This window comes from Cebidichthys violaceus, unplaced genomic scaffold, assembly GCF_023349555.1.
Source record: "Cebidichthys violaceus isolate CVI_PGR_0920_01 unplaced genomic scaffold, fCebVio1.0.p SCAF_2, whole genome shotgun sequence".
Lineage (NCBI taxonomy): Eukaryota > Metazoa > Chordata > Actinopteri > Perciformes > Stichaeidae > Cebidichthys > Cebidichthys violaceus.
This window is the reverse complement of record NW_027176372.1, coordinates 16,905,167-16,926,882: the sequence shown is the minus strand read 5'-3', so window position 1 is coordinate 16,926,882 and position 21,716 is coordinate 16,905,167. Positions and strand designations below refer to the sequence as shown.

The 21,716-nt window shown below is 40.9% G+C and overlaps 5 protein-coding genes across 5 annotated transcripts; 3 read left to right on the top strand and 2 right to left on the bottom strand.

Moving 5' to 3' along the window:
* Nucleotides 1-590: 590 nt before the first annotated feature.
* On the bottom strand, nt 591-1,975 carry LOC137875923 (proline-, glutamic acid- and leucine-rich protein 1-like). Its single transcript, XM_068715442.1, has 5 exons — nt 1,938-1,975; nt 1,810-1,865; nt 1,471-1,731; nt 741-1,319; nt 591-663 (listed from the first exon to the last, which is right to left on the bottom strand). The coding sequence occupies exons 1-4, from the start codon at nt 1,961-1,963 to the stop codon at nt 757-759; spliced, it is 906 nt and encodes a 301-aa protein (XP_068571543.1). The 5' UTR covers nt 1,964-1,975; the 3' UTR covers nt 591-663; nt 741-756.
* A 3,243-nt stretch (nt 1,976-5,218) lies between these two features.
* Nucleotides 5,219-6,802, bottom strand: LOC137875922 (uncharacterized). Its single transcript, XM_068715441.1, has 5 exons — nt 6,766-6,802; nt 6,627-6,682; nt 6,287-6,547; nt 5,507-6,135; nt 5,219-5,429 (listed from the first exon to the last, which is right to left on the bottom strand). The coding sequence occupies exons 1-4, from the start codon at nt 6,789-6,791 to the stop codon at nt 5,621-5,623; spliced, it is 858 nt and encodes a 285-aa protein (XP_068571542.1). The 5' UTR covers nt 6,792-6,802; the 3' UTR covers nt 5,219-5,429; nt 5,507-5,620.
* Nucleotides 6,803-7,552: 750 nt separating this feature from the next.
* On the top strand, nt 7,553-8,969 carry LOC137875921 (proline-, glutamic acid- and leucine-rich protein 1-like). Its single transcript, XM_068715440.1, has 5 exons — nt 7,553-7,603; nt 7,681-7,736; nt 7,815-8,075; nt 8,227-8,822; nt 8,900-8,969. The coding sequence occupies exons 1-5, from the start codon at nt 7,578-7,580 to the stop codon at nt 8,909-8,911; spliced, it is 951 nt and encodes a 316-aa protein (XP_068571541.1). The 5' UTR covers nt 7,553-7,577; the 3' UTR covers nt 8,912-8,969.
* Nucleotides 8,970-12,973: 4,004 nt separating this feature from the next.
* Nucleotides 12,974-17,054, top strand: smtnl1 (smoothelin-like 1). Its single transcript, XM_068714843.1, has 5 exons — nt 12,974-13,283; nt 14,760-15,424; nt 15,518-15,632; nt 15,749-15,900; nt 16,446-17,054. Exons 1-5 carry the CDS (start codon nt 13,203-13,205, stop codon nt 16,816-16,818), a joined length of 1,386 nt encoding a protein of 461 aa, XP_068570944.1. The 5' UTR covers nt 12,974-13,202; the 3' UTR covers nt 16,819-17,054.
* Nucleotides 17,055-17,558: 504 nt separating this feature from the next.
* LOC137875514 (uncharacterized) lies at nt 17,559-21,582 on the top strand. Its single transcript, XM_068714844.1, has 4 exons — nt 17,559-18,193; nt 19,183-19,283; nt 19,370-19,445; nt 19,554-21,582. The coding sequence occupies exons 1-4, from the start codon at nt 17,899-17,901 to the stop codon at nt 20,339-20,341; spliced, it is 1,260 nt and encodes a 419-aa protein (XP_068570945.1). The 5' UTR covers nt 17,559-17,898; the 3' UTR covers nt 20,342-21,582.
* The last annotated feature ends 134 nt before the right edge of the window (nt 21,583-21,716 follow it).

Genomic DNA, 21,716 nt, shown 5'->3' with positions numbered 1-21,716 from the left:
AGTGACCAATTAACAGCCTCGTGACCATTAGTATTGCCTTTAATAAAGTCAAATGTTACTTAAATCGACCGCTACAGCAGAGGTGAAAAGTATCTTAAGTACTTGCACTTTGTGACTTCACTACAGCCAGCACTTACTTCGCAGGGTGAGGTTTTAACACAATGTCCTGAGCATGAATTAGATTGAGATCCCAATAGCACACGAGTAAGCTCCAATTTAAGCAAATGTTAATCCGTGGTATCTGTAAGCTCCATTAACTTTTGATATTCTGCAGTTAATACCGAGTTTGGAGATACAAGGTTCAGTCTCAAGTAAGGCAACTACTACTTTTCATAGCAGTTTTCAGATTTGATATAAAACAAAATAAAAAAATTGAAAAAAAAAACAAAAAACTGATAGTTACCATTTCAAACATTTAAATTGACTTTCAAGGTGAAAGACTTTGAGATTTCAGAAACCTTCCACTGCAGAGAAATTCAATATTTTTCCTTTGACACAAAGACTTCCACATGCAATGAATTTGAGCAACATTAAGAGTTTAGAGCACATGCAAACCGATATTAGGAAATGAGACGAGCCTGACGCCAACCTGAGATTTCACTAAATCTTTTATTTTATTCAAAAGGCTTTGTACACTGTAGGAATTCACACTCAGTATGTACCCTGAAAGGATAAGAGAAACATTAGTACTAGTTACACAACCTAGTAATCATTTGAGCAAATACATTTCATCAGCATACCTTGCCCAGGTTGTGGCTACCAGCTTGGCTGCCTGAAGCCTCCATGGGAAGAGGCCGGTCCACCACCACTTCGTCCATAACCAGCCATCATAGGATAGGGATCCTTAAAGCTCTGGGGGTCTACAAAGTGAGTGAAGGCCTCCATCTGCTGCTCAGGAACGGGTTTGTTGTCTCTCACATAGTGAACGTCTTCATAGTAGTCGCTCCCATGGTCGTAGCTGTTGCTGGCGTGACTGACTGTGCCTGGAGGATACTGGCCAGTCAGGAACATGAAGTCATAGTAAGGGTAGGGGTAAGGGTAGGGGTAAGGGTAGGGGTAAGGGCTTCCAGCGATGTTAGAGTCTGGTATAGGTTGGCTGATGGAGCCTTGTCCAGCATACTCTTGCTGCAAAAACAGTGGTGGATGAGGAGCGAGGCTGCCTTGTCTCTCAGTCTCCCTCTCGTTGTTACCATAATCAAAGCTCGTCTCAAACTGGGACAACGCTCCCGCCTTGTACATTGGTTCAACTGGTCTCGGCTCTACAGGGGAAACAGAATCCAACGCCTCACCTCCAGAGAGACTGGGAGAAGCCAAGTTGTCTGAGAACAGGAATATAGACGAGTATGAAACTCACAATGACGTTTGTTCAAGACATGGGTCAAGCAAAGACTTGCTAGCGATTATTGCCGTAAACTTTTAACAAAGTTAGCAAATTGTAGAGTCACAGAACAATAAGCATCAGATTTTTACCTTGAGGACCAGGTTGAAAAGCAGCTCCTGGTTGTACAGAGTTGGCAGGGTAATTCCTCACTGAAGTGTCTCCGTATCCTGAGAACACAGGTCCAGAAGAAGAACTGGAGCCAACAGATGGTACCGGTCCTCTTTGAGCAATAGGCTGAGGGACACCAACAACTGCAGGTGAAAGTGGGCCAGAAGGAGCTCCCTGGTACGAGCCCAAAACAGGAGCAGCGTTTGGGTAACTGCTGCCATAAGAAGCGCTGGGATTAAAGCCTGGGTACAAGAAAATACAATTTAAATTAGAAATTAATTAAAGTGAAACATGTTTTACTAGAGCAGATGATACTTTACCTTTCTTATAAGGAAAGCAGCAAATGTCCACAATCAGCAGAGCAAAGACGGAAGCCCTGAAAACATAAAAAAAACAATATCAAGTGTTTCCCTGTAACCAGTCAACTTAACGAGAATCAGCTACTTACCCTGAGAGAAACCGTGCAGTCATCATGTTGAAGGACAAGGCATGACAAGCTGTCAGATGTGGAGGGTTATAAGAGTTACCTGAGATCAGAACCGACCAATCAGAGCTTAACGAGTTAACGACAGACAGCTGCTGTTGAATGACTCTCAGTAGATGGATCAAACCTCAGCAATTACTAACAAGAGCCAATATTGACATCTAAAAAATAAAGTGGGGGGACATATGCACATGATCCATTTAAGTATTGACAGTCTGATATAAGGAAACATGACACTTCAGACCCCAATCCCTTTGTTGTTTGATGTTTGTATTTAAATTGACATTTAGGTGAATGATGTATAAAACAAGCAAATATTCATTTTAAGCAGTCTAATGGGAATTGTGTAGATGCAGAAAAACTGTAAGAAGTTGCCACCGACTTGGTCATTTTTTAACACTGGCAACTCTTAGAACTCCAGTGCTGTCCTGCAACATTAATACTGCATGATTTGTCCGCCTACAGACGTGAATTTAAAAAAAAGGATATATAGATTCTTTACAGACTACTTGGACAATAAGTTACCCAACCAGCTTTTTACTTTCCTGCAAATGTAGTTCATGCACAACAAAATAATGCCCTACATACGCGTGTTTTGTGTATATAGCTAAATATCTTTTGTTTCACTTTTTGTGTCCTTATCGGCGAAAACATGTCATAATCTGCTCTGCTCTGAGGTTCTGCTTGATATTTATTCAAAGATTCCTGTTTTACTTTAAACAACTCACCTGTCACCTGCCCCTCATTGTCATCCTCTTTTCCTTGTGTACTTACTTTTTTGGTGCTCTCCTTGTCTTTTGTCAGTTCGTCTTTGTTTGATAGTCGCGACTTGGAGACAATCTTAAAGGTTTTTCCTACCTCGTTACTGCCTGCCATCTCGACTCTCATTCTATAAGTCTGTTATGTTAAAGAGAGAGTCTTTTTAATTCTTCACCCTTACTGTTACAACTTGCCATGATAGTGAGGCAGGTTATAGCAATGATACTCTTTGTATTTGACAACAATAAATTCTGTGATATTGTAGTAGTCAGAGTTGGAAACATTGCTATTTGTGGTAGACAAATAAGGGTATTCAGTGTTGGAGAGCTTGAACACAACATATCATTGAGTTACATGTGCTGAAACAAACTCATCCCTGGTGTCTCCTAAGTATCATCACAAGGCAATATATTTAGTGATCACATGGTGGCGCCAACAGACTGAACAGCCCAAGTGTAGTCTTCTATTCACATATTGAATTCAATCATGTATTTTATTCTAAATTCTATGAATTAAAATGTGTTTCTATTGCTTATCAGACTTTGAGGGGGCACAGCTGCAGCCTTTTAATTAATTCAGAAGACAAATTGTTTTTGAGAAGTGATTAATGGGTCCACCACAAATTTAATTATTTTAGTTATACTGTATGTAACCTATAACTGTAATTCATTGTAACACCATTCAAAATTTACACAAATCTATCAATAATAATTGTGTAATTTAGTGTGTTCAACAGCAGAGGAAATGACGGGGCTTTTGGACCTGGAGATATCATTCAGAGAGGAGCAGCAATACAAGCAGACTCTCTGTTTGTTCTAATACCCATAATGCCATACTATTTATTATGTCCCAGTACATAGTATGTTAGTCAAATGCAGTATGAGAGCTTGGCCACCCTTTAAATGAACTGCAGCTGAATTGTGTGGTCTCACTGTTTGTATTCATGAGGAGGTGGCTGTGGTCTTTCAGTGTAAAGCAGTTGTTAAAATAAATACAAAAGTGGGGACCTGGAAAAGGATTACAGGCCAAACATGTTTGAGAAGCCATTTCTTTAATTTTTCACTTGTGAAATAATAAACCTAATTATTTAACAATTTCAACAGCATAGCTGCAAGTGCTTTGCAATAAGACATATAAAAACAATGTAAAAACAAAAACACATAAAACTGAATTAAAACAATAAGAAACAAAAGTCTTGTCTCTTATTGACAATGGTAGTCTTCTGGGGTTAAAATATACTTGTGTATATATATATATATATATATATATATATATATAAGCCTATATCAAGTAAAAGTTTCTTTGTTTATTATAATTGGATGCATCTGTCCTCAGGAATGTGTGATTGTAAAAACCAGAAAGGTGGGGTCATAAAAGAGGGTCAGACATAACGGTTCGAGTGCCATGGTTGACCCAAAGTCATGAGTTGGTCCAGGTACATGGTAAATTGTAAGTCTAACCACTACATGCTCTATGGGTTGTGAGAGCAGTTCATGGATGTAGTTTAACAGTTTAGATTGTGCCAGGCATTTGTTTTATAATCTTGGTTAATGTCCACTAGTTGTAAAATACAACTTTACATAAACCTCTCCGATCATTTTTTTTTTTTACAGGATTACCCATACATTTCAATATCTTGGCTCTTTCTAGGTGACAACAGCACCCTCATTTTCACCATGACCTCCTTTATGTTCATTGTCCTTACTCTGCACCCTGGTAGTACAGTGGTTTAGCTCTTGGAAATGAGTCCAACCGCACCTTATTTAAAAGTTAGGGGTATAGTAAAATTAGCCAGTCCTCAAAAATAAAAAACCCATCTGCTGGGTAGAGAAAAAGTGAAAGATATCTATAAAACAAGTTGGCGTGTTTGAGGACCAAGTGCACAGTGCTTTGCGAACATTGTTCTAGTTGGGTGCACTTGTAATGGTTTAATCCAAAAGCAAAATTTTACTGATAATTCTGCCAAAGCTACACAGGGTTATGACCAAAGATAGAAGCCGTCTTTAAACTGAACAGTCAGCAATAGTTTCACTTTAGTCGATTTTGTAGCACAATACCCAGCAGTCCCTCACATGCAGAAAAGTCACAAATGTGATTTTTTTTTTCCACCAGCATGGACACATGACAGTATTAGTAAAATAGTTTCCCCAATAATCAGCCAGCTTAAAGAAAACCAGCCACTTTGTTTTGCACAATATTTTTATTAAAATTCAGATATTTGTTCACATTGTATAGATCCACTCTGTATGAAACCTGAAAGGATTAGAGAAACATTAGTACTAGTTACACAATCTAGTAATCATTTGTGCAAATAAGTTTCATCAACATACCTTGCCAGCTCCATCAGTTCTCTCCCTCATGTTTTGCTCACACAATCTAAAAGGCTATCCCATTTCCCAGTTTGTAAATCCTCACCTCCACGAGGCAGCTAACAAACGAGACATCCTTTCCTGGCGATGTCAATTAAATATGAGGTGACACACTGCTGCATATCATTTTGTTTTATTATGTCAGATATAACATTGTCAAGGTCAGTTGTCCAGGACAGACATGCAGAGGGGGAAGACCTGAAACCATTAATACAACAGTTTCCCAGTAACCAGCCAGCTTAAAAGAAAACTAGCTACTTTGTTTTGGACATTTTTATTAAATTCAGATATCTTTGTTCACATTGTATTGATCCACTCAGTATGCACCCTGAAAGGATAAGAGAAACATTAGTACTAGTTACACAACCTAGTAATTATTTGTGCATATACATTTCATCAGCATACCTTGCCCAGGTTGTGGCCACCTGCTTGGCTGCCAACTGGCTGCCTGAAGTCTCCATGGGAAGAGGCTGGTCCACCAGCCTGTGCGCCACCACCACCACCACCACCACTTCATCCTTAACCAGCCATCATAGGATAGGGATCCTTAAAGCTCTGGGGGTCTACAATGTGTTTCGAGATCTCAATCTGCTGCTCAGGAACGGGTTTGTTGTCTCTCACATAGTGAACGTCTTCATAGTAGTCGCTCCCATGGTCGTAGCTGTTGCTGGCGTGACTGACTGTGCCTGGAGGATACTGGCCAGTCAGGAACATGAAGTCGTAGTAAGGGTAGGGGTAAGGGTAAGGGTAGGGGTAAGGGTAGGGGTAGGGGTAAGGGCTTCCAGCGATGTTAGAGTCTGGTATAGGTTGGCTGATGGAGCCTTGTCCAGCATACTCTTGCTGAAAGAACGGTGGTGGATGAGGAGCGAGGCTGCCTTGTCTCTCAGTCTCCCTCTCGTTGTCACCATAATCAAAGCTCGTCTCAAACTGGGACAACACTCCCGCCTTGTACATTGGTTCAACTGGTCTCGGCTCTACAGGGGAAACAGAATCCAACGCCTCACCTCCAGAGAGACTGGAAGAAGCCAAGTTCCCTGAGAACAGGAATATAGACGAGTATGAAACTCACAATGACGTTTGTTCAAGACATGGGTCAAGCAAAGACTTGCTAGTGATTAATGCCGTAAACTTTTAACAAAGTTAGCAAATTGTAGAGTCACAGAACAATAAGCATCAGATTTTTACCTTGAGGACCAGGTTGAAAAGCAGCTCCTGGTTGTACAGAGTTGGCAGGGTAATTCCTCACTGAAGTGTCTCCGTATCCTGAGATCACAGGTCCAGAAGAAGAACTGGAGCCAACAGATGGTACCGGTCCTCTTTGAGCAATAGGCTGAGGGACACCAACAACTGCAGGTGAAAGTGGGCCAGAAGGAGCTCCCTGGTACGAGCCCAAAACAGGAGCAGCGTTTGGGTAACTGCTGCCATAAGAAGTGCTGGGATTAAAGCCTGGGTACAAGAAAATACAATTTAAAATCAGAAATTAATTAAAGTGAAACATGTTTTACTAGAGCGGATGATACTTTACCTTTCTTATAAGGAAAGCAGCAAATGTCCACAATCAGCAGAGCAAAGACAGAAGCCCTGAAAACATAAAAAAAAGAAAATATATATATCAACAAGTGTTTCCCTGTAACCAGTCAACTTGACAAAAATCAGCTACTTACCCTGAGAGAAACCATGCAGTCATCATGTTGAAGGACAAGGCATGACAAGCTGTCAGATGTGGAGGGTTATAAGAGTTACCTGAGATCAGAACCGACCAATCAGAGCTTAACGAGTTAACGACAGACAGCTGCTGTTGTTTCTCCACAACTTAAAAATGTTCCAAACAATAAAGTCTGATAAAAGGCAATACTGTGCTGCAAGAATCACACAGTTCAGTAAAAGTCCAAATAATTACAATGTTAGAAGAATTCAATGGATCATGGCTGAATCCAACTGCAATACATTATTGCCTTGACTGGGAAGCAATTGTTAATATTATTGTCATGTTTTCAGGTCTTCCCTCTTTGTTTATATATATATATTCGAACTGAACAAAATATCCTGTTGAAAAGTGCGTTGTCATAATCAATTTGGTTGTGTTCTTGCTCATTGGCCATGTTTTCACGGTGGTCTTAAATTGTATTCTTACATAGTTTGAGTTGCCAACTTCTTACTGTTTTTCTGCAATAATACATCATTCACTTAAATGTCAAATTAAATACAACAAAGGGATTGGGGTCTGATGTGTCATGTTTCCTTACATCAGACTGTCAATACTTAAATGGATCATGTGCATATGTCCCCCCACTTTATTTTTTAGATGTCAATATTGGCTCTTGTTAGTAATTGCTGAGGTTTGATCCATCTACTGAGAGTCATTCAACAGCAGCTGTCTGTCGTTAACTCGTTAAGCTCTGATTGGTCGGTTCTGATCTCAGGTAACTCTTATAACCCTCCACATCTGACAGCTTGTCATGCCTTGTCCTTCAACATGATGACTGCATGGTTTCTCTCAGGGTAAGTAGCCAGTTCTCTTTAAGTTGACTGGTTACAGTGAAACACTTGTTGATATTGTTTTTTTTTTATGTTTTCAGGGCTTCCGTCTTTGCTCTGCTGATTGTGGACATTTGCTGCTTTCCTTATAAGAAAGGTAAAGTATCATCCGCTCTAGTAAAACATGTTTCACTTTAATTAATTTCTAATTTAAATTGTATTTTCTTGTACCCAGGCTTTAATCCCAGCGCTTCTTATGGCAGCAGTTACCCAAACGCTGCTCCTGTTTTGGGCTCGTACCAGGGAGCTCCTTCTGGCCCACTTTCACCTGCAGTTGTTGGTGTCCCTCAGCCTATTGCTCAAAGAGGACCGGTACCATCTGTTGGCTCCAGTTCTTCTTCTGGACCTGTGTTCTCAGGATACGGAGACACTTCAGTGAGGAATTACCCTGCCAACTCTGTACAACCAGGAGCTGCTTTTCAACCTGGTCCTCAAGGTAAAAATCTGATGCTTATTGTTCTGTGACTCTACAATTTGCTAACTTTGTTAAAAGTTTACGGCATTAATCACTAGCAAGTCTTTGCTTGACCCATGTCTTGAACAAACGTCATTGTGAGTTTCATACTCGTCTATATTCCTGTTCTCAGACAACTTGGCTTCTCCCAGTCTCTCTGGAGGTGAGGCGTTGGATTCTGTTTCCCCTGAAGAGCCGAGACCAGTTGAGCCAATGTACAAGGCGGGAGTGTTGTCCCAGTTTGAGACGAGCTTTGATTATGGTAACAACGAGAGGGAGACTGAGAGACAAGGCAGCCTCGCTCCTCATCCACCATCGTTCTTTCAGCAAGAGTATGCTGGACAAGGCTCCATCAGCCAACCTAAGCCAGACTCTAACATCGCTGGAAGCTCTTACCCTTACCCCTACCCTTACCCTTACCCTTACCCCTACCCTTACTACGACTTCATGTTCCTGACTGGCCAGTATCCTCCAGGCACAGTCAGTCACGCCAGCAACAGCTACGACCATGGGAGCGACTACTATGAAGACGTTCACTATGTGAGAGACAACAAACCCGTTCCTGAGCAGCAGATGGAGGCCTTCACTCACTTTGTAGACCCCCAGAGCTTTAAGGATCCCTATCCTGTGATGGCTGGTTATGGACGAAGTGGTGGTGGACCGGCCTCTTCCCATGGAGGCTTCAGGCAGCCACTTGGCAGCCAAGCAGGTGGCCACAACCTGGGCAAGGTATGCTGATGAAATCTATTTGCACAAATGATTACTAGGTTGTGTAACTAGTACTAATGTTTCTCTTATCCTTTCAGGGTGCATACTGAGTGGATCTATACAATGTGAACAAGGATATCTGAATTTAATAAAAATGTCCAAAACAAAGTAGCTGGTTTTCTTTTAAGCTGGCTGGTTACTGGGAAACTATTGTATTAATGGTTTCAGGTCTTCCCCCTCTGCTTGTCTGTCCTTGACAATGTTATATCTGACATGATAAGACGAAACGATATGCAGCAGTGTCACCTCATATTTAATTGACCTCGCCAAGAAAGGATGTCTTGTTTGTTAGCTGCCTCGTGGAGGTGAGGATTTACAAACTGGGGAATGTGATAGCTCTTTAGATTGTGTGAGCAAACCATGAGGGAGAGAACTGATGGAGCTGGCCTATGGTGGCACAGCAGTGAGGTGTGGCTTGAAAATCAAAGTGGCATTTTTGCTTTTGCTCTCTCGAAGAGCACTGATTTTTATGGCCTGGACACAAATGGCTCGTATTGCTTATGCAACTTTAAGATTTACCATTTTAGGAGCTTTTGATGTGTTGTGCAGGCTTCATTCATATGTAAAGGTGCCAAACACGCTCATGTCAACATGTATTATATTTGCCGGGTGCTGGCAAGTGTTTATGCAGGTGAAAGTATCACTTTTGTGAAGGACTGTGCCAGGTTTTCTGAACCGCTTGTCGGTGCAACGTTGGCTCACCTTGATTACAGGTCTGGAGTGTCTGCGTTTTGCTGGAGCAGTTTTCAGATGGGCTTTGCTTGTTTTTATTCTGAAGACGGAGGGCTATTTCAGCTCTCGGTGCATCAACAACACAGGAGTAAATGCAAATCAGCTCTTGGGTTAGTTTGAATTCAAAGCACCTAGATTTCACCTGTCTAACAGTTGACGATGAAGGTCAGAGGCCTGCATAGAGTTGCAATTGATTAATATGCCTGACCACATACTGTATTTGTAAACCTTGGTTCACTCCTGTTTTGTCTACAGATTACAGCAAAAGGGATGTCCAGTTCACTCTTTCACCTTCCCCTCCTGTATGTTAAATTTCCTGACACTTCCCAATGGTTTCCTCTTTGACCAGTTTGGTACTTGCTTGGCTCTTTGGAATGTGAGTCCAACAACTCTTTAATCATGTTCAAGCAAGCTTTAGTTATCCACAAATAAAGATTGTTAATATAAATGGAACTATGAATAGATATCATTAAAAAATATTAAGCATTGATAACGAGGGACCACCCTGGGATCAGAGACCAATAACTGAAATGTCAATACCGTCTCAAAAAGGGTTGTTCACTCAGCATGGCAATATTTAAAGACTGCTTTACATTCATCAGTTGAACAGTGAAGAGTTGAATCCGAGCACTCACCATCACAATCAGCTGTGATCACAACACATGCACAAATTATCACAGACAACTGCTCTTTAAAAGTATAAAGTTGATTAAATTCAGCAATACCCATCAATAATCGAACTACTATAACAAGTATGTGTGTTTATGTGAGTGTAAGTGAATGTGTGAAAGGGCAAGGGAGCGAGAGTAAGATGACGGATGTGACCGAAAGTTAAACATGGAGATAAGAAACAATGGTGGACGTGGTTTTCACATCTATGATCGCACAGTGGCATGGAGCAAAGCTGAGGTATATGCTCCCACATTATCTGTTTCTATGAGTTGGGTATTGATGCCCGTGGGAGTATGTAGGTCTGGGTTAGTAAAGGAGGGAGAGATCAAAGCGTTCAAAGCAAAAATGTTGGGATCTGAGGGCTCGGCAGCTCAGGTTCTGGAAGGACCCTGCCGGCCAATCCTCTCCACTGCAGCCTCAAGTGGCTTCTCTTTGGCTGAATACTGTTGAATATCTGAGTCAGCCGAAACACTGTATTATATTTTTTTATGTAATTTTCTCCACTGTAAGCTAAACTAATTTGAAGCATTGCATGTGATTGCACCCCACAGCCACCAAAGCTGAAGTAGCATTCCAACACTTTTTTTTCCTACTGACTGATAAAAAAAAATCAGTCAGCCTGTGTTGACTGAGATGAGGGTATATCTTTGCTTAGGATGGGCCAAGAAAGCAGAAGAACTGACGATTCAACTTTATTGGCTGAATGTAGTAACAGTGTAAGGGACAATTAGTGAGAATCACAGATATCAGTCTGTGTTGTTTTAACTGGACCAATCCGTGATGATCGATCCCCCTCCGTCAGGACTAAAATCATGCTTGCTTGCTCGTATGACTCTGATGTCTCTGCACTGATAACTTTGAGTTTCCTCAGATACATAAAATACAGCAGACTGCACGGCTCTGCCATGTTAGTTTTAGGGGCGTAACACCCCCTACACAATGTGTTGAGGAGAGAACCTACCATCCCTTACATGCTTTGTGCCATATGAAAAGTGCTGAGCCTGCCTAAATCACCTACAGAGCAATATCAGAAGGTTGTGTGCAAAGATGGTTCGTCTTTTCTGTGACATAGGAAGTATTGTTTTGTAGTCCCTTGACTCTTTTGGATCTTGACTCAAGATCATCCCACTAAAACACCATTACCACCCATTAAGTGTTCAAATCACATTAAGGTCAAACAAGTGTAACTTCCTGCCACGTTTGTAATTCAATGTGCATGATGAGTTTACAATTAATGATGATTCATGAAGAAAATTGACAACAAATTGAGCCAATGTTTCTTTTTAATGTCTTTGTTTAGCCTGTCTACAAAAGTTTCAAACTGTCTACTCTGCAATGTTAGAAAGTAAAAAACAATTACCTCTTATCAGGACGCTGCTACTGTTGTGCATCTAGTCCAAAAAGTAAAGGACAACAGGAAGAGTTCACACCAACACATAAAGAGAGGCATGCAAGGCAGCCTCTGTTGTGGCCATACACACACACACACACACACACACACACACACACACACACACACACACACACACACACACACACACACGCAGACAGTAACAAAAAAACAAGGTTTCGTCATCCATTGAAATTTTTTAATAAACGCTTAAATGTGAATCTCTCAACATCTCCTTTGTTTCTGTTTTTTAATTTTATAAAATCCTCTGGTTTGCAAACACACAAAGTGCAACAGATGCATAGCTGTGCTTTAGAGATTGAGTAGGGGAGAGTGGAACAGATACACAAGAAGGCGTTGACATATTTATAGCCCCCAAGACTTAGACAGAAGGGAGGAGGAGAAGAAGGATGTGGGGGAAAGAAGATGATAATGACAGACAGAGTGGGAATAAAGATAGACATTTATTTTTAAAATCATCTGTTTTGTGTTGATTGAGTAGATGCACTGTTCGGACAGGACGGGAAGTTGAAAATCTGGACTAGTCTTGTTTAACCATGTATAGTTTATATGTCTGTCTTGTAAACATTTTATGATATAATTTGCAAGTAAAAAGGGATGAAAATGTACAATACTAAAACATTTTCCTGGCGACTGAGCTGTATTATAACACCTAGTAATAAGTATTCCCAATATTTATGTATTGAAGCAACCATTGTTTTCTGTTTCACTATCATGGCACCTATACATTTTCCTGTATTGGTTATACAAAATAAATGCATTTGAAAAAATCAAACAATTGCATTGGTCAGCCATTTTCAAAATCCCATTAAACGCATGAGAACTTCTAAAGGGATTAAAAGATGTTAAAGCTCAGTTGAATGGTGAACCAGTTTATCCACTTATGAACACAAACCAGCTTGTGCAGTGGACTCCTGTCCTCAGAACTGGCATAAATCGCTGTACCCATGCCTCGTCCATATTGAAAGATTTAGACATATGGAAAAGACAATTTTGGTGTATATATACAAATCACCAATACATATTAAGGGTGAAATGGAAGTGGCAGATTGTGTGTCTATGAGCACCACGTGTGCATTATATGTGTGTGTACAGCCACGGTTTCCACAGCAGACGCAGCTGTCTGGCCCGTTGGACTGCGCCTATGTCACTGGGACTCTATTTCGGGACCTTGTGTTGCTCAAAAGGTCAGATAAAGAGGCATAGGCATCTTCACAAAGCAGAGGGTGGGGGTGTCTGGTGAAAGGGGGTGAAGGCGGGTATCCACAAACCAACATACACACACACATCCCAAACACAGGGGCAGTGCTGACAGAGAGGGGGAGAGAGGAAGACAAGAACAGGGAAGCAAAGTAGAGTAGTGGGAAGACTTTGAGCAGGCTTCCTGTGAGGAGCATTCACCTTCGACTGAATGAGAACTTTCTAGGGGAGACAGAAGTGATCGTTTAAGAGTCCTGGGGCATTGGTTGAAAAGAAAGTCTGATTTGACCTTTGATCCAGTGGACAAACAGACATTTATTGTCATCATGGACGGGGAATTGCCCAGCCAGGAGACATCTGGGTCTACAGAGACCCCTAGTCAGACTGACACCAACAACAACAACCAGGTCTGTGGGTTTTTGTATTTTCCTTTTAAGTTGCAGCTTTAAAGTGTTCACACTTCTAGCGATGACCGGTGTCCCCATCAGTACCAGGAAAAGGCAGTGGGTTTATTTGTGGCCATGGCAGGTGTTGTGTTTGGACAGTTGACGTGGTTTTGGCTGAAGTTGCTGTGCTACACCTGTTCTTACTCCTGGCTGCAGAGCGTAACACACAGAGACACACAAGTTATGCAAAGTGGAGTTTCCTGTTCCCTCTGACGAGTCACCGGTCCAAGGTCTGACCTGGTGTGACTCTTCCTGCTCTGATATTTTACCAGATTATACATTTCAAAAATCATTACATTCATCTCTTAAAATGAAGATTCTGCATTCCACATTGTGTCTAGATGAGATCTGAAATCCCTAAAGATTTTGTTGAAGTTTCAAAAAAGATTGTATTGCCCTCAACTGATTGTATCACACATTTTGTTCCTCATTTTGATTAACAGCACTCATGTCATAGGAAACAACTTTATATTCAAACATATGAGTCAAGAGGGTTTTGTTTATTGATTAGTTGTGGATTTTAAAAGTTTTCTTTGGAATGAAGTTGACCTATATTTTAGGGTTCAGGTGTGATTTAACAAAATACAAAAGGAAAATGTTCCATCTGAAAGTTCTCAGCTGTGTTCACACAAGTGAGATACTCAACAAGTCCCAGAGTGGAGCTTCAGGTCTCACGTTACATCAGGCTTTCTAGTTTGAGGACCCTGTGTTACCTCCAGAGGAAAGTGTGGACACTAATTTTAGAACATCTTAAATAATGTTTTTCAAACACAAGTCATGCTCTTAGGAATATTTCCAAAAAGACGGTCACCAGATTAACTAAAAACTCTTCTTCATACTTTTTAAATTCTTGAAACAGAGACTTAAATGTATCTCTGCAGTGAAACTGGAGCAATAAAACAACAGAATGTGTTCGGCTTCCCCTCATGTATGTCCTTTAATTTATAATAATAGTTTTTTTAAACTAATACTCTTCATTAGCTCCCAGACTAATAAACATGTCTAATGAGTGAAGTGAGGTGACGGTATTTTATGTTAGTGTGAGCTACAGCTACATCCCCCATGGCTCAGTCAGGCTTATTTTAAATGATTCGCGTTTGACACATTGATGAGTGTACAGGTCAGATAAGAAAAATGTTTAAAATATTTATTGGCAGATACATCAAGATACATTATCCTACCTAAGAAAAATAAATAAACATATGTTTTAGTCTGCCATTCGACCAATCACACCATCAAATTACAAATCTGGATGGTCTGTCTACCCTATAATGGCACATCCCGTAGAATAAACAAGTATTGAAGATAATCCACAAATATTACACACAAGAGATATGTGTAGATGCACCAACATGCATTGTAACGTGTAACTTTTATCAGATAGTATCTGCAGATGGATTTATAACTAAACTCTCTTTCATGCCGCTTGTCCTCCAGACTGATGAGCCAGAGCTGGAGGAGAGTAAAGACCCAGGGAGGGAACCTCCAGCAGGGGAGACAGTGGACGGTCTGGGGGTAATGAAAGTGGGGGAGAAAGGGGAGGAGGATGCAGTACTAGAGCAGAAAGGAGAAGGGGAAGTCAGTGCTGGAGATAAAGACAAGCCCCAGACTCCTCCATCAGAGCATGTTGAAGGTGACGCTGAAGAGGCTGGAAATTCAGAAGACAAAGCCTCCACTGACGCTGATGTGAAAGATCCTGAACTGACAAGTGGAGAAAAAGATGGGGAGGGAGAGAGGGAGGGAGAGAAGAAAGGTCGGCAGGTGGAAGAGGTCAAGAGTTGCGAGACTGAGAGAGATGGCAAGGAGATGACAGACAAAAACAAAGAGAAAAAGAAGAGTAAAACAGAGGGAAAGGCGAAAGAAGCAGAAAGAGATAGGGAGGAAAAGGCAGCAAAAGAGGCAGAGAAGAAAAAACAAGTCGAGGAAGTGGACATAGAAACGAAAGACAAAGCAAAGATTAAAGAGGTAGAAAAGCAAGGGAAGCCCAAAAGAAAGAGTGGTCCTCCCTCTTCTTCTGTCTCCCGACCAAGACCCTCTGCACGCTCTATGAGAGCAGCAGCTAAACAAGACATCATTGCCAAGTTCCAGCAAGGAGCACCAGAGTAAGTGATTGTACGATACCAGTATATCTCAGTGACAGTAAATGTGAAAATGAGGGTTTCAGTAGAAATTGTGCGATATTGTGACATTTGTAGGACACCGACACCCCGCAACTTCAAAGTTCAGAGGTCATCTACGGCTGCTGCGACAGGATCTTCAATTAAACAGAAGATGCTTCAGTGGTGTCGCAGCAAGACTCGCAACTATGATGTGAGTTCAACACACAATCTACATCACCAAATTTCACGATTTCTCGCCCCTTTGAGAACACAGATTGACCACAATAATCCTTGGTTTGTCTATTTTCCTGTTCTTTGAACTTTTAGGGTGTCGACATAGAAAACTTCTCATCATCCTGGTGTGACGGGTTGGCGTTCTGTGCTCTGATCCATCGTTTTTTTCCTGATGCTTTTGACTACAGCTCCCTACGTTCAAAGGAGAGGGAGAAAAACTTCACTCTGGCCTTCCAAACTGCAGAGTATGGAGTATTTAACTACCTCCCCTTCATTTCTTTTCTCAGTTCAGATCTTTAGCATTCCACAAGAATACATTTGTTTTACATCAAGGCAGCATGAAACATTAACACAATAACAACACAATAAGACAGATGACGTTTCAAGCACTTTTTTCTCATCCAGTATGCACAACAATTACAAAGAAGCAGTTGTTGTTCTAACAATGTTCACACTCATCAGGACAAAAACATGACTCCAAATGAATGATAAAGTTGCTTATAACTCATGGAATATATATATAGAAATGATAACATGTTCGCCATTTCAACTTAAAAGGGGACAATAAGTCAATGTTCTGTTCATAACTTGTTTCTGCTGCCTGCAATTGGCCAAAAAAATCAGTTATTGTATGTTGCCTCATTGCCCCAATTTAAAATGACCACAACCAAGTCAGTGAGAAGGTCAGGACTCTCCTTCTCTCTGTATGTAGTTACTTGTATGTATGTCACTGCTTTGTCTCACCTCAGTTCTCTCCTTTCCTTTCCTCTCCTCTGTCCTCCCCCCTCAGGTCTCTGGCTGACTGCTGCCCTCTGCTGGAAGTGGAGGACATGATCATGATGGGTAAACACCCGGACCCCATGTGTGTGTTCACATATGTCCAGTCCCTCTGCCACAGCCTCTCTAAAATAGAGAAAGAGAGGAAGGACAAAGAAAAGGAGGAGAAAGACAAAAAATCTGGGGATGGGGGAGAGGAGAAAGACAACAAATCTTGCGATGGGGGAGAGGAGAAAGAGAAGGAGGAGGTGTCACCGGAGAGGGGTGAGTCTGCTGAGCATGGGGCGATGGAGAGCCAAGAGGAGAAACAGGGAGATATTACAGAGACAGCGGGTGCTGGCGAGGAAGACAATGCACCGAACAGCTGTGAGAGTGAGGAGTGTTAATCAAGACAGAGTCCTCGAAAACAGACTGACTGCAAACAGAAAGACTGAAAAGACCAAAAGGATGGTTGATGGTTGTGGTACGTCAATGAGTAAGTCTTAGTTTGATGTTGGATTGATTACTGGCAATGTGATGTTAATTAGCTGTATTTTTGAAAGTGTATTATGCTGTGTGTTGTTGTTTTTTTGCATATGTTTGTTTTGAGATAATAAATTTAGTCTAAAAAATTAAAAAATGATGAACTTGTGAATAAGAAAGTTGTTTGTGCAGACAATCTTTGTGTTGATGTGATGCTCAGCCAATATGAGTGGGAATGAATGACAACAATTATAATGGATGATTGAATTTTCACAATTTTGCCAGAGACAGTTGTATTTTGTAGTACACAAATTATATTACTTTGTAGAGAAGTCTAAAGTATAATACAATGAAGGTATATGAGGAATCAAACTTATTAGGTTATGGTTAGCTGTGTGAGACAGTTTGCCTGAAAATCAATACAAAGGATAAAAATCCATTGTGATTTTGAGCCGATAACTAGAGCATACTGTTTTTGTTCTTTATCAGTGATGACGCTATTGCTGTTGTATGTTGTTCAAGGGAGGATCTGAGGTCTATAAAGAGCAGAGTTTCCCCAACATTAAAATGAATAGCAGTGGATTACCAGCTATAATAGTTTCTAATAAAACAAAGATAAAAGTTTACACATCAGTAAAAACAAGCCTTTTTTTTCCATGTAGTTTCACTCTATCGTCTCTCAATTAGACCATCACAAAATCATTGAGTGTGTCTTAAATAATTATTTTTGTATTGCTCGTTGCTATCAGAGCCCAGGTTAACTGTTGAGGATTTATTATATATTAATACATAAACAATTCTGACCAGATAGGCTCCAGAATAACCAAGAAAAACATGAACCAAACACAGGAACTGAAACTGCCTCTGCTTTCTATGGATTACGGTAACGCGCGTCACGCTACCGGAAAAGCCATTGTGTTGACCCTTTTGTTTGCTAACCCAACGACTGTGTGGAGCTCTTTTTATACCCCCCTACATAACTCTCGGCGGCAGCAAAGTGAAACATGTCCACAGACATGCCGCCGAGCAGTCAGAATCTGGAGTCGCAGCTTTTGTCCATAATGGACGTGCTGGTGAAAGCGGCGGTGGGGGAAATCAGTCAGCTGTTCTCGGAGGGCTCGTCGTCTCTCCGCCTGCATCTGACGCAGAGCCTGAGGGAGAACGAAGCCCTGAGGATGAGGATGAAGGTAATGAGGAGCGAGCTCTTCTCCCTCCGGCTGCAGACCAGGAACAACCGGCCGGTGAGCCGTTTCTCCCCGATCAGAGGGAATACCCCCAAACCACGGGCTAAAACACACGGTAACGAGTACTTCTACTTTAAAAGAGAATTTCATACTCGGGTGACGAGCAACGCTGCTCCTCCTGTCAAATGCAAAGTTTCAACCAATTTAGTTTTATTCTAATTAAAACGAGCGGTAAGGGTTGCTTTATGTCAATAAACGGGAAATACATGAATGGTTGATGGTTTTCATCACGTGACACAAACATCAACATGGTTCTTTGCTCTCGTGTCCCGGAAGGTCGTAAATTCACGTTTGATTTACGACTAACGTTAGTTTAATTTTAGTTCATTATAAAGGCTAATTATAGATGTATCTAATGTTGATTGTATTTTGGCTAGAGTGTAGAAAGTCTACATGCACATTTTGATTAAAACTAGTTTATCTTCTTCAGATACATCACTGACTCAGTTGTGAACAGGCACGATTTCGATTCAATATTGATTAAATTCCTCGTGAATTAATGAATATATCTACCTCTAACTTAATATATTGCAAGTTAAAATGCTGGACAAATGATCCAAACCTAATTAGCAAGTTTTAGAAGTTATAACTGGTCCGATATATCTAAAATATGTTATTGGTGATAGGATATTATTTATTTTGAAGTATTTTAATTGTTATTATGACTATAATGAGGTCACCTTGGACTCTAGGAAACTGTGATGTTTCAGAATTTTAATAAACTAACTTATTCATCATATTTTGGAGACTTTACAGTTGTTGCCTTTTGATATGTTATAATTAATGAAAAAATTGGAGTTGGCATTAAATCATCAAAAACTCAAATAATATACATGCTGAAGAAAGAATACTTGTTGCACAGGGGCCCAGTGGAGAAGTGCTCAACATATTGAAAGATCTTATCAATAGCTTCACCATGTGACCAATTCTAAAGCTCTCACTCTGTAAATTGTTGAATTGAGTCCAGTTCTCATATGTGCAGCATGTTTAGTTAGATTGATGTTTGTACTCAGCTTCTTGATGTTGGTCTTTTATTCCCTCTAGTTGTCATTAAGCCACCATTGGCTTCAAAGCCTGTTGAGGAAGCTGCTTCTCTCTCTCTACAATCAGAGGGCAAGACTTCCTCCTCTGAAACTCAAGTGGAGGTAAAATACAGCGCTTTCAGTAACTAAAAGTTTTGTTAAATTTTTTTTTCTTGTTTTGCTCATGCGTAAATATTCTTATTTGTTAGTGTGCAGATGTGGAGAGCCCAGATATCATCCTGATCAAAGATGAAGACGACGTGGGAGGATGTGGACCAGTTGTAGGTGAGTAGTCAACAGATGCAAGAGGTATAGTGTCTACATTGACAATGAGAAGTTAGTTTCATAAACCAACTCTGATTCAAAAAGTCATTTTGTGGTTTGTCTTTTTAGGTCAGGACGACTTTGGAAACCACAGCACGCAGGGTGGCGTTTCTACAGGGACTCCGAATGAGTCCGGCCTGACGGGCGATAATGAGGAGCTGAGAATCTTGAGTGTTCACGGACGAGGGGAAGGGCCTCTGCAGGAGGAGAGCGACTCCCTCTTCACTGCTTCTGAACTCCAGGCGTTTACCTCTCTGTCTCCGGACCACAGCGTCAGCCACGACAGCCTCCTGAATTTCACAACTGGTGCCAACGACAGAGCGCCAACGAGAGGGATGCCGGATAACAGAAACAGCCAACTGGAGTGCAATCATTCCACTCAAATGGCTTCAACAACATTGAGTCCTGCAATGAAAACGCAGATACTAGGAGCTGACGGTCAAGTGGGGCACCCCAGTCATGTCAGCCAGTTCTCGCAGCAGCAGAACATCTTCCCTCACGGCGTCAGCAAATCCCTGGACTGCAGCTTCTGTGGCGAGCGCTTCCTCAGCCGCGAAGACCTGATCGTGCACCGGGCGAGTCACACCGGGGAGTCGCCCGTTCTTTGCACCTTTTGCGGCAAGTCGTTCGTCAACAAGACCACGCTGAGCATCCACATGCGCATTCACACCGGGGAGAAGCCGTATGCTTGTGCGCAGTGCGGGAAGCGCTTCACGCAGAACGGCAGCCTGAAGATCCACCTGCGGACTCACTCCGGAGAGAAGCCATACACCTGCAATCAGTGCACTGCCAGCTTCAACAACCCCAGCAATCTGCGCAGGCACATGATCACGCACAACACTAACGGAGTGCTCTGACCATGAAAGTACACAAAGATATTAACATGGAATTTAACATTTTTCAGCATGTTACTTTTACACTTTGTGTGCCACAGTGTGTATTTGGGTGCTATGTGTTTCATGTGTGTTTGTGTAGTTGTCAAGAACCTGGCGTGGGTCAAATGTGCTTGACAAATACACCAAATGTATATCTCCTGACCACTTCTCAGTAATATCAATCAAACATCAGTCTGATTTCTGTTCAATGAGAAGAGACTTTTTAATTCAAGGAAAACAACCTGCTAAACTAAAATGCCTTCATCTCTCCTTTTTTAAACTGTCTTTAAAAGCAGAAAAACGTATGCCTTATTCATCATTCAAGGAACATATTCAATTTAATTTTTATGAAATACACACTCAAAAACATGACTAACTTTCCATATTATACAACTGTAGCTCAATGCTAGATAAGTAAACATGTACTGTGTGAATTACAGTCATTATTAGAAACATTCACAGTTGCTATCTTGAGTTATTTGACAACACATGTAACCGTGAGAATCTTTCCCATGGTTGCAGGAGGAAACCATGTGCACAACCATGTTGTTGCATAAGCATGCAACACATGCAGATTTTAACACTTAAATTAACAGAATAATCAACAATGACACTGGATAAAATCTATAGTGTGTTCACGATTTTGGTATATATTGTGATTTATACACGGGCATATATTGTTCATTGATGTGCCCACATTGGCCTAATGCAGATATTAAAGGGATATCATTTTATAACCTGTCTGGCAAAATCCAGTTATGATATGGTTAATACATTTCTACTGATATATATATTGCCAACCTTTGGCATTATTTGGTACAAATGTTACAAGAATGCTAAAAGTGTTTTAAACTGTTTTAAAAGTTTCTCACATGACAGAGTTGACAAAAAAATCCCAGATACACTGACTCAATTTCTGACTGATTTATCAATCTGAACATTATAACTTATTAGGAATTAAAATTGTTTGGCTTTCTGTATAGTAAGCTGCCTTTTGAGGAGAGAGCCATTGACCCGTTTTATTTCATTAATATGTGTAAGTGTGCGTTTCATTTTAAAAGCAAACTACCTCCACTGTTGTCTCTGTTGCAGCTCTCTTATACTCTTTTTGTACTTCTCATATAGTTTCAGACTGATTGCAATAATCATTTTAGTGTGGATGTCTGTGGATTTGTATCCTGGATATGCAATTATTAATAAATATAGATTTTTTTTAAAACAGCTTTCAATGTCTGACGAGTGACTTATTATTTTACACCTCTAGGGCGCAGCATTGTTTGTGTTTCCAGTGATTATTGTGACTCAGGTTTACTCATACTGTCTGGCTGTGGGGGAACTCATAAGGAAACTGGGGGAA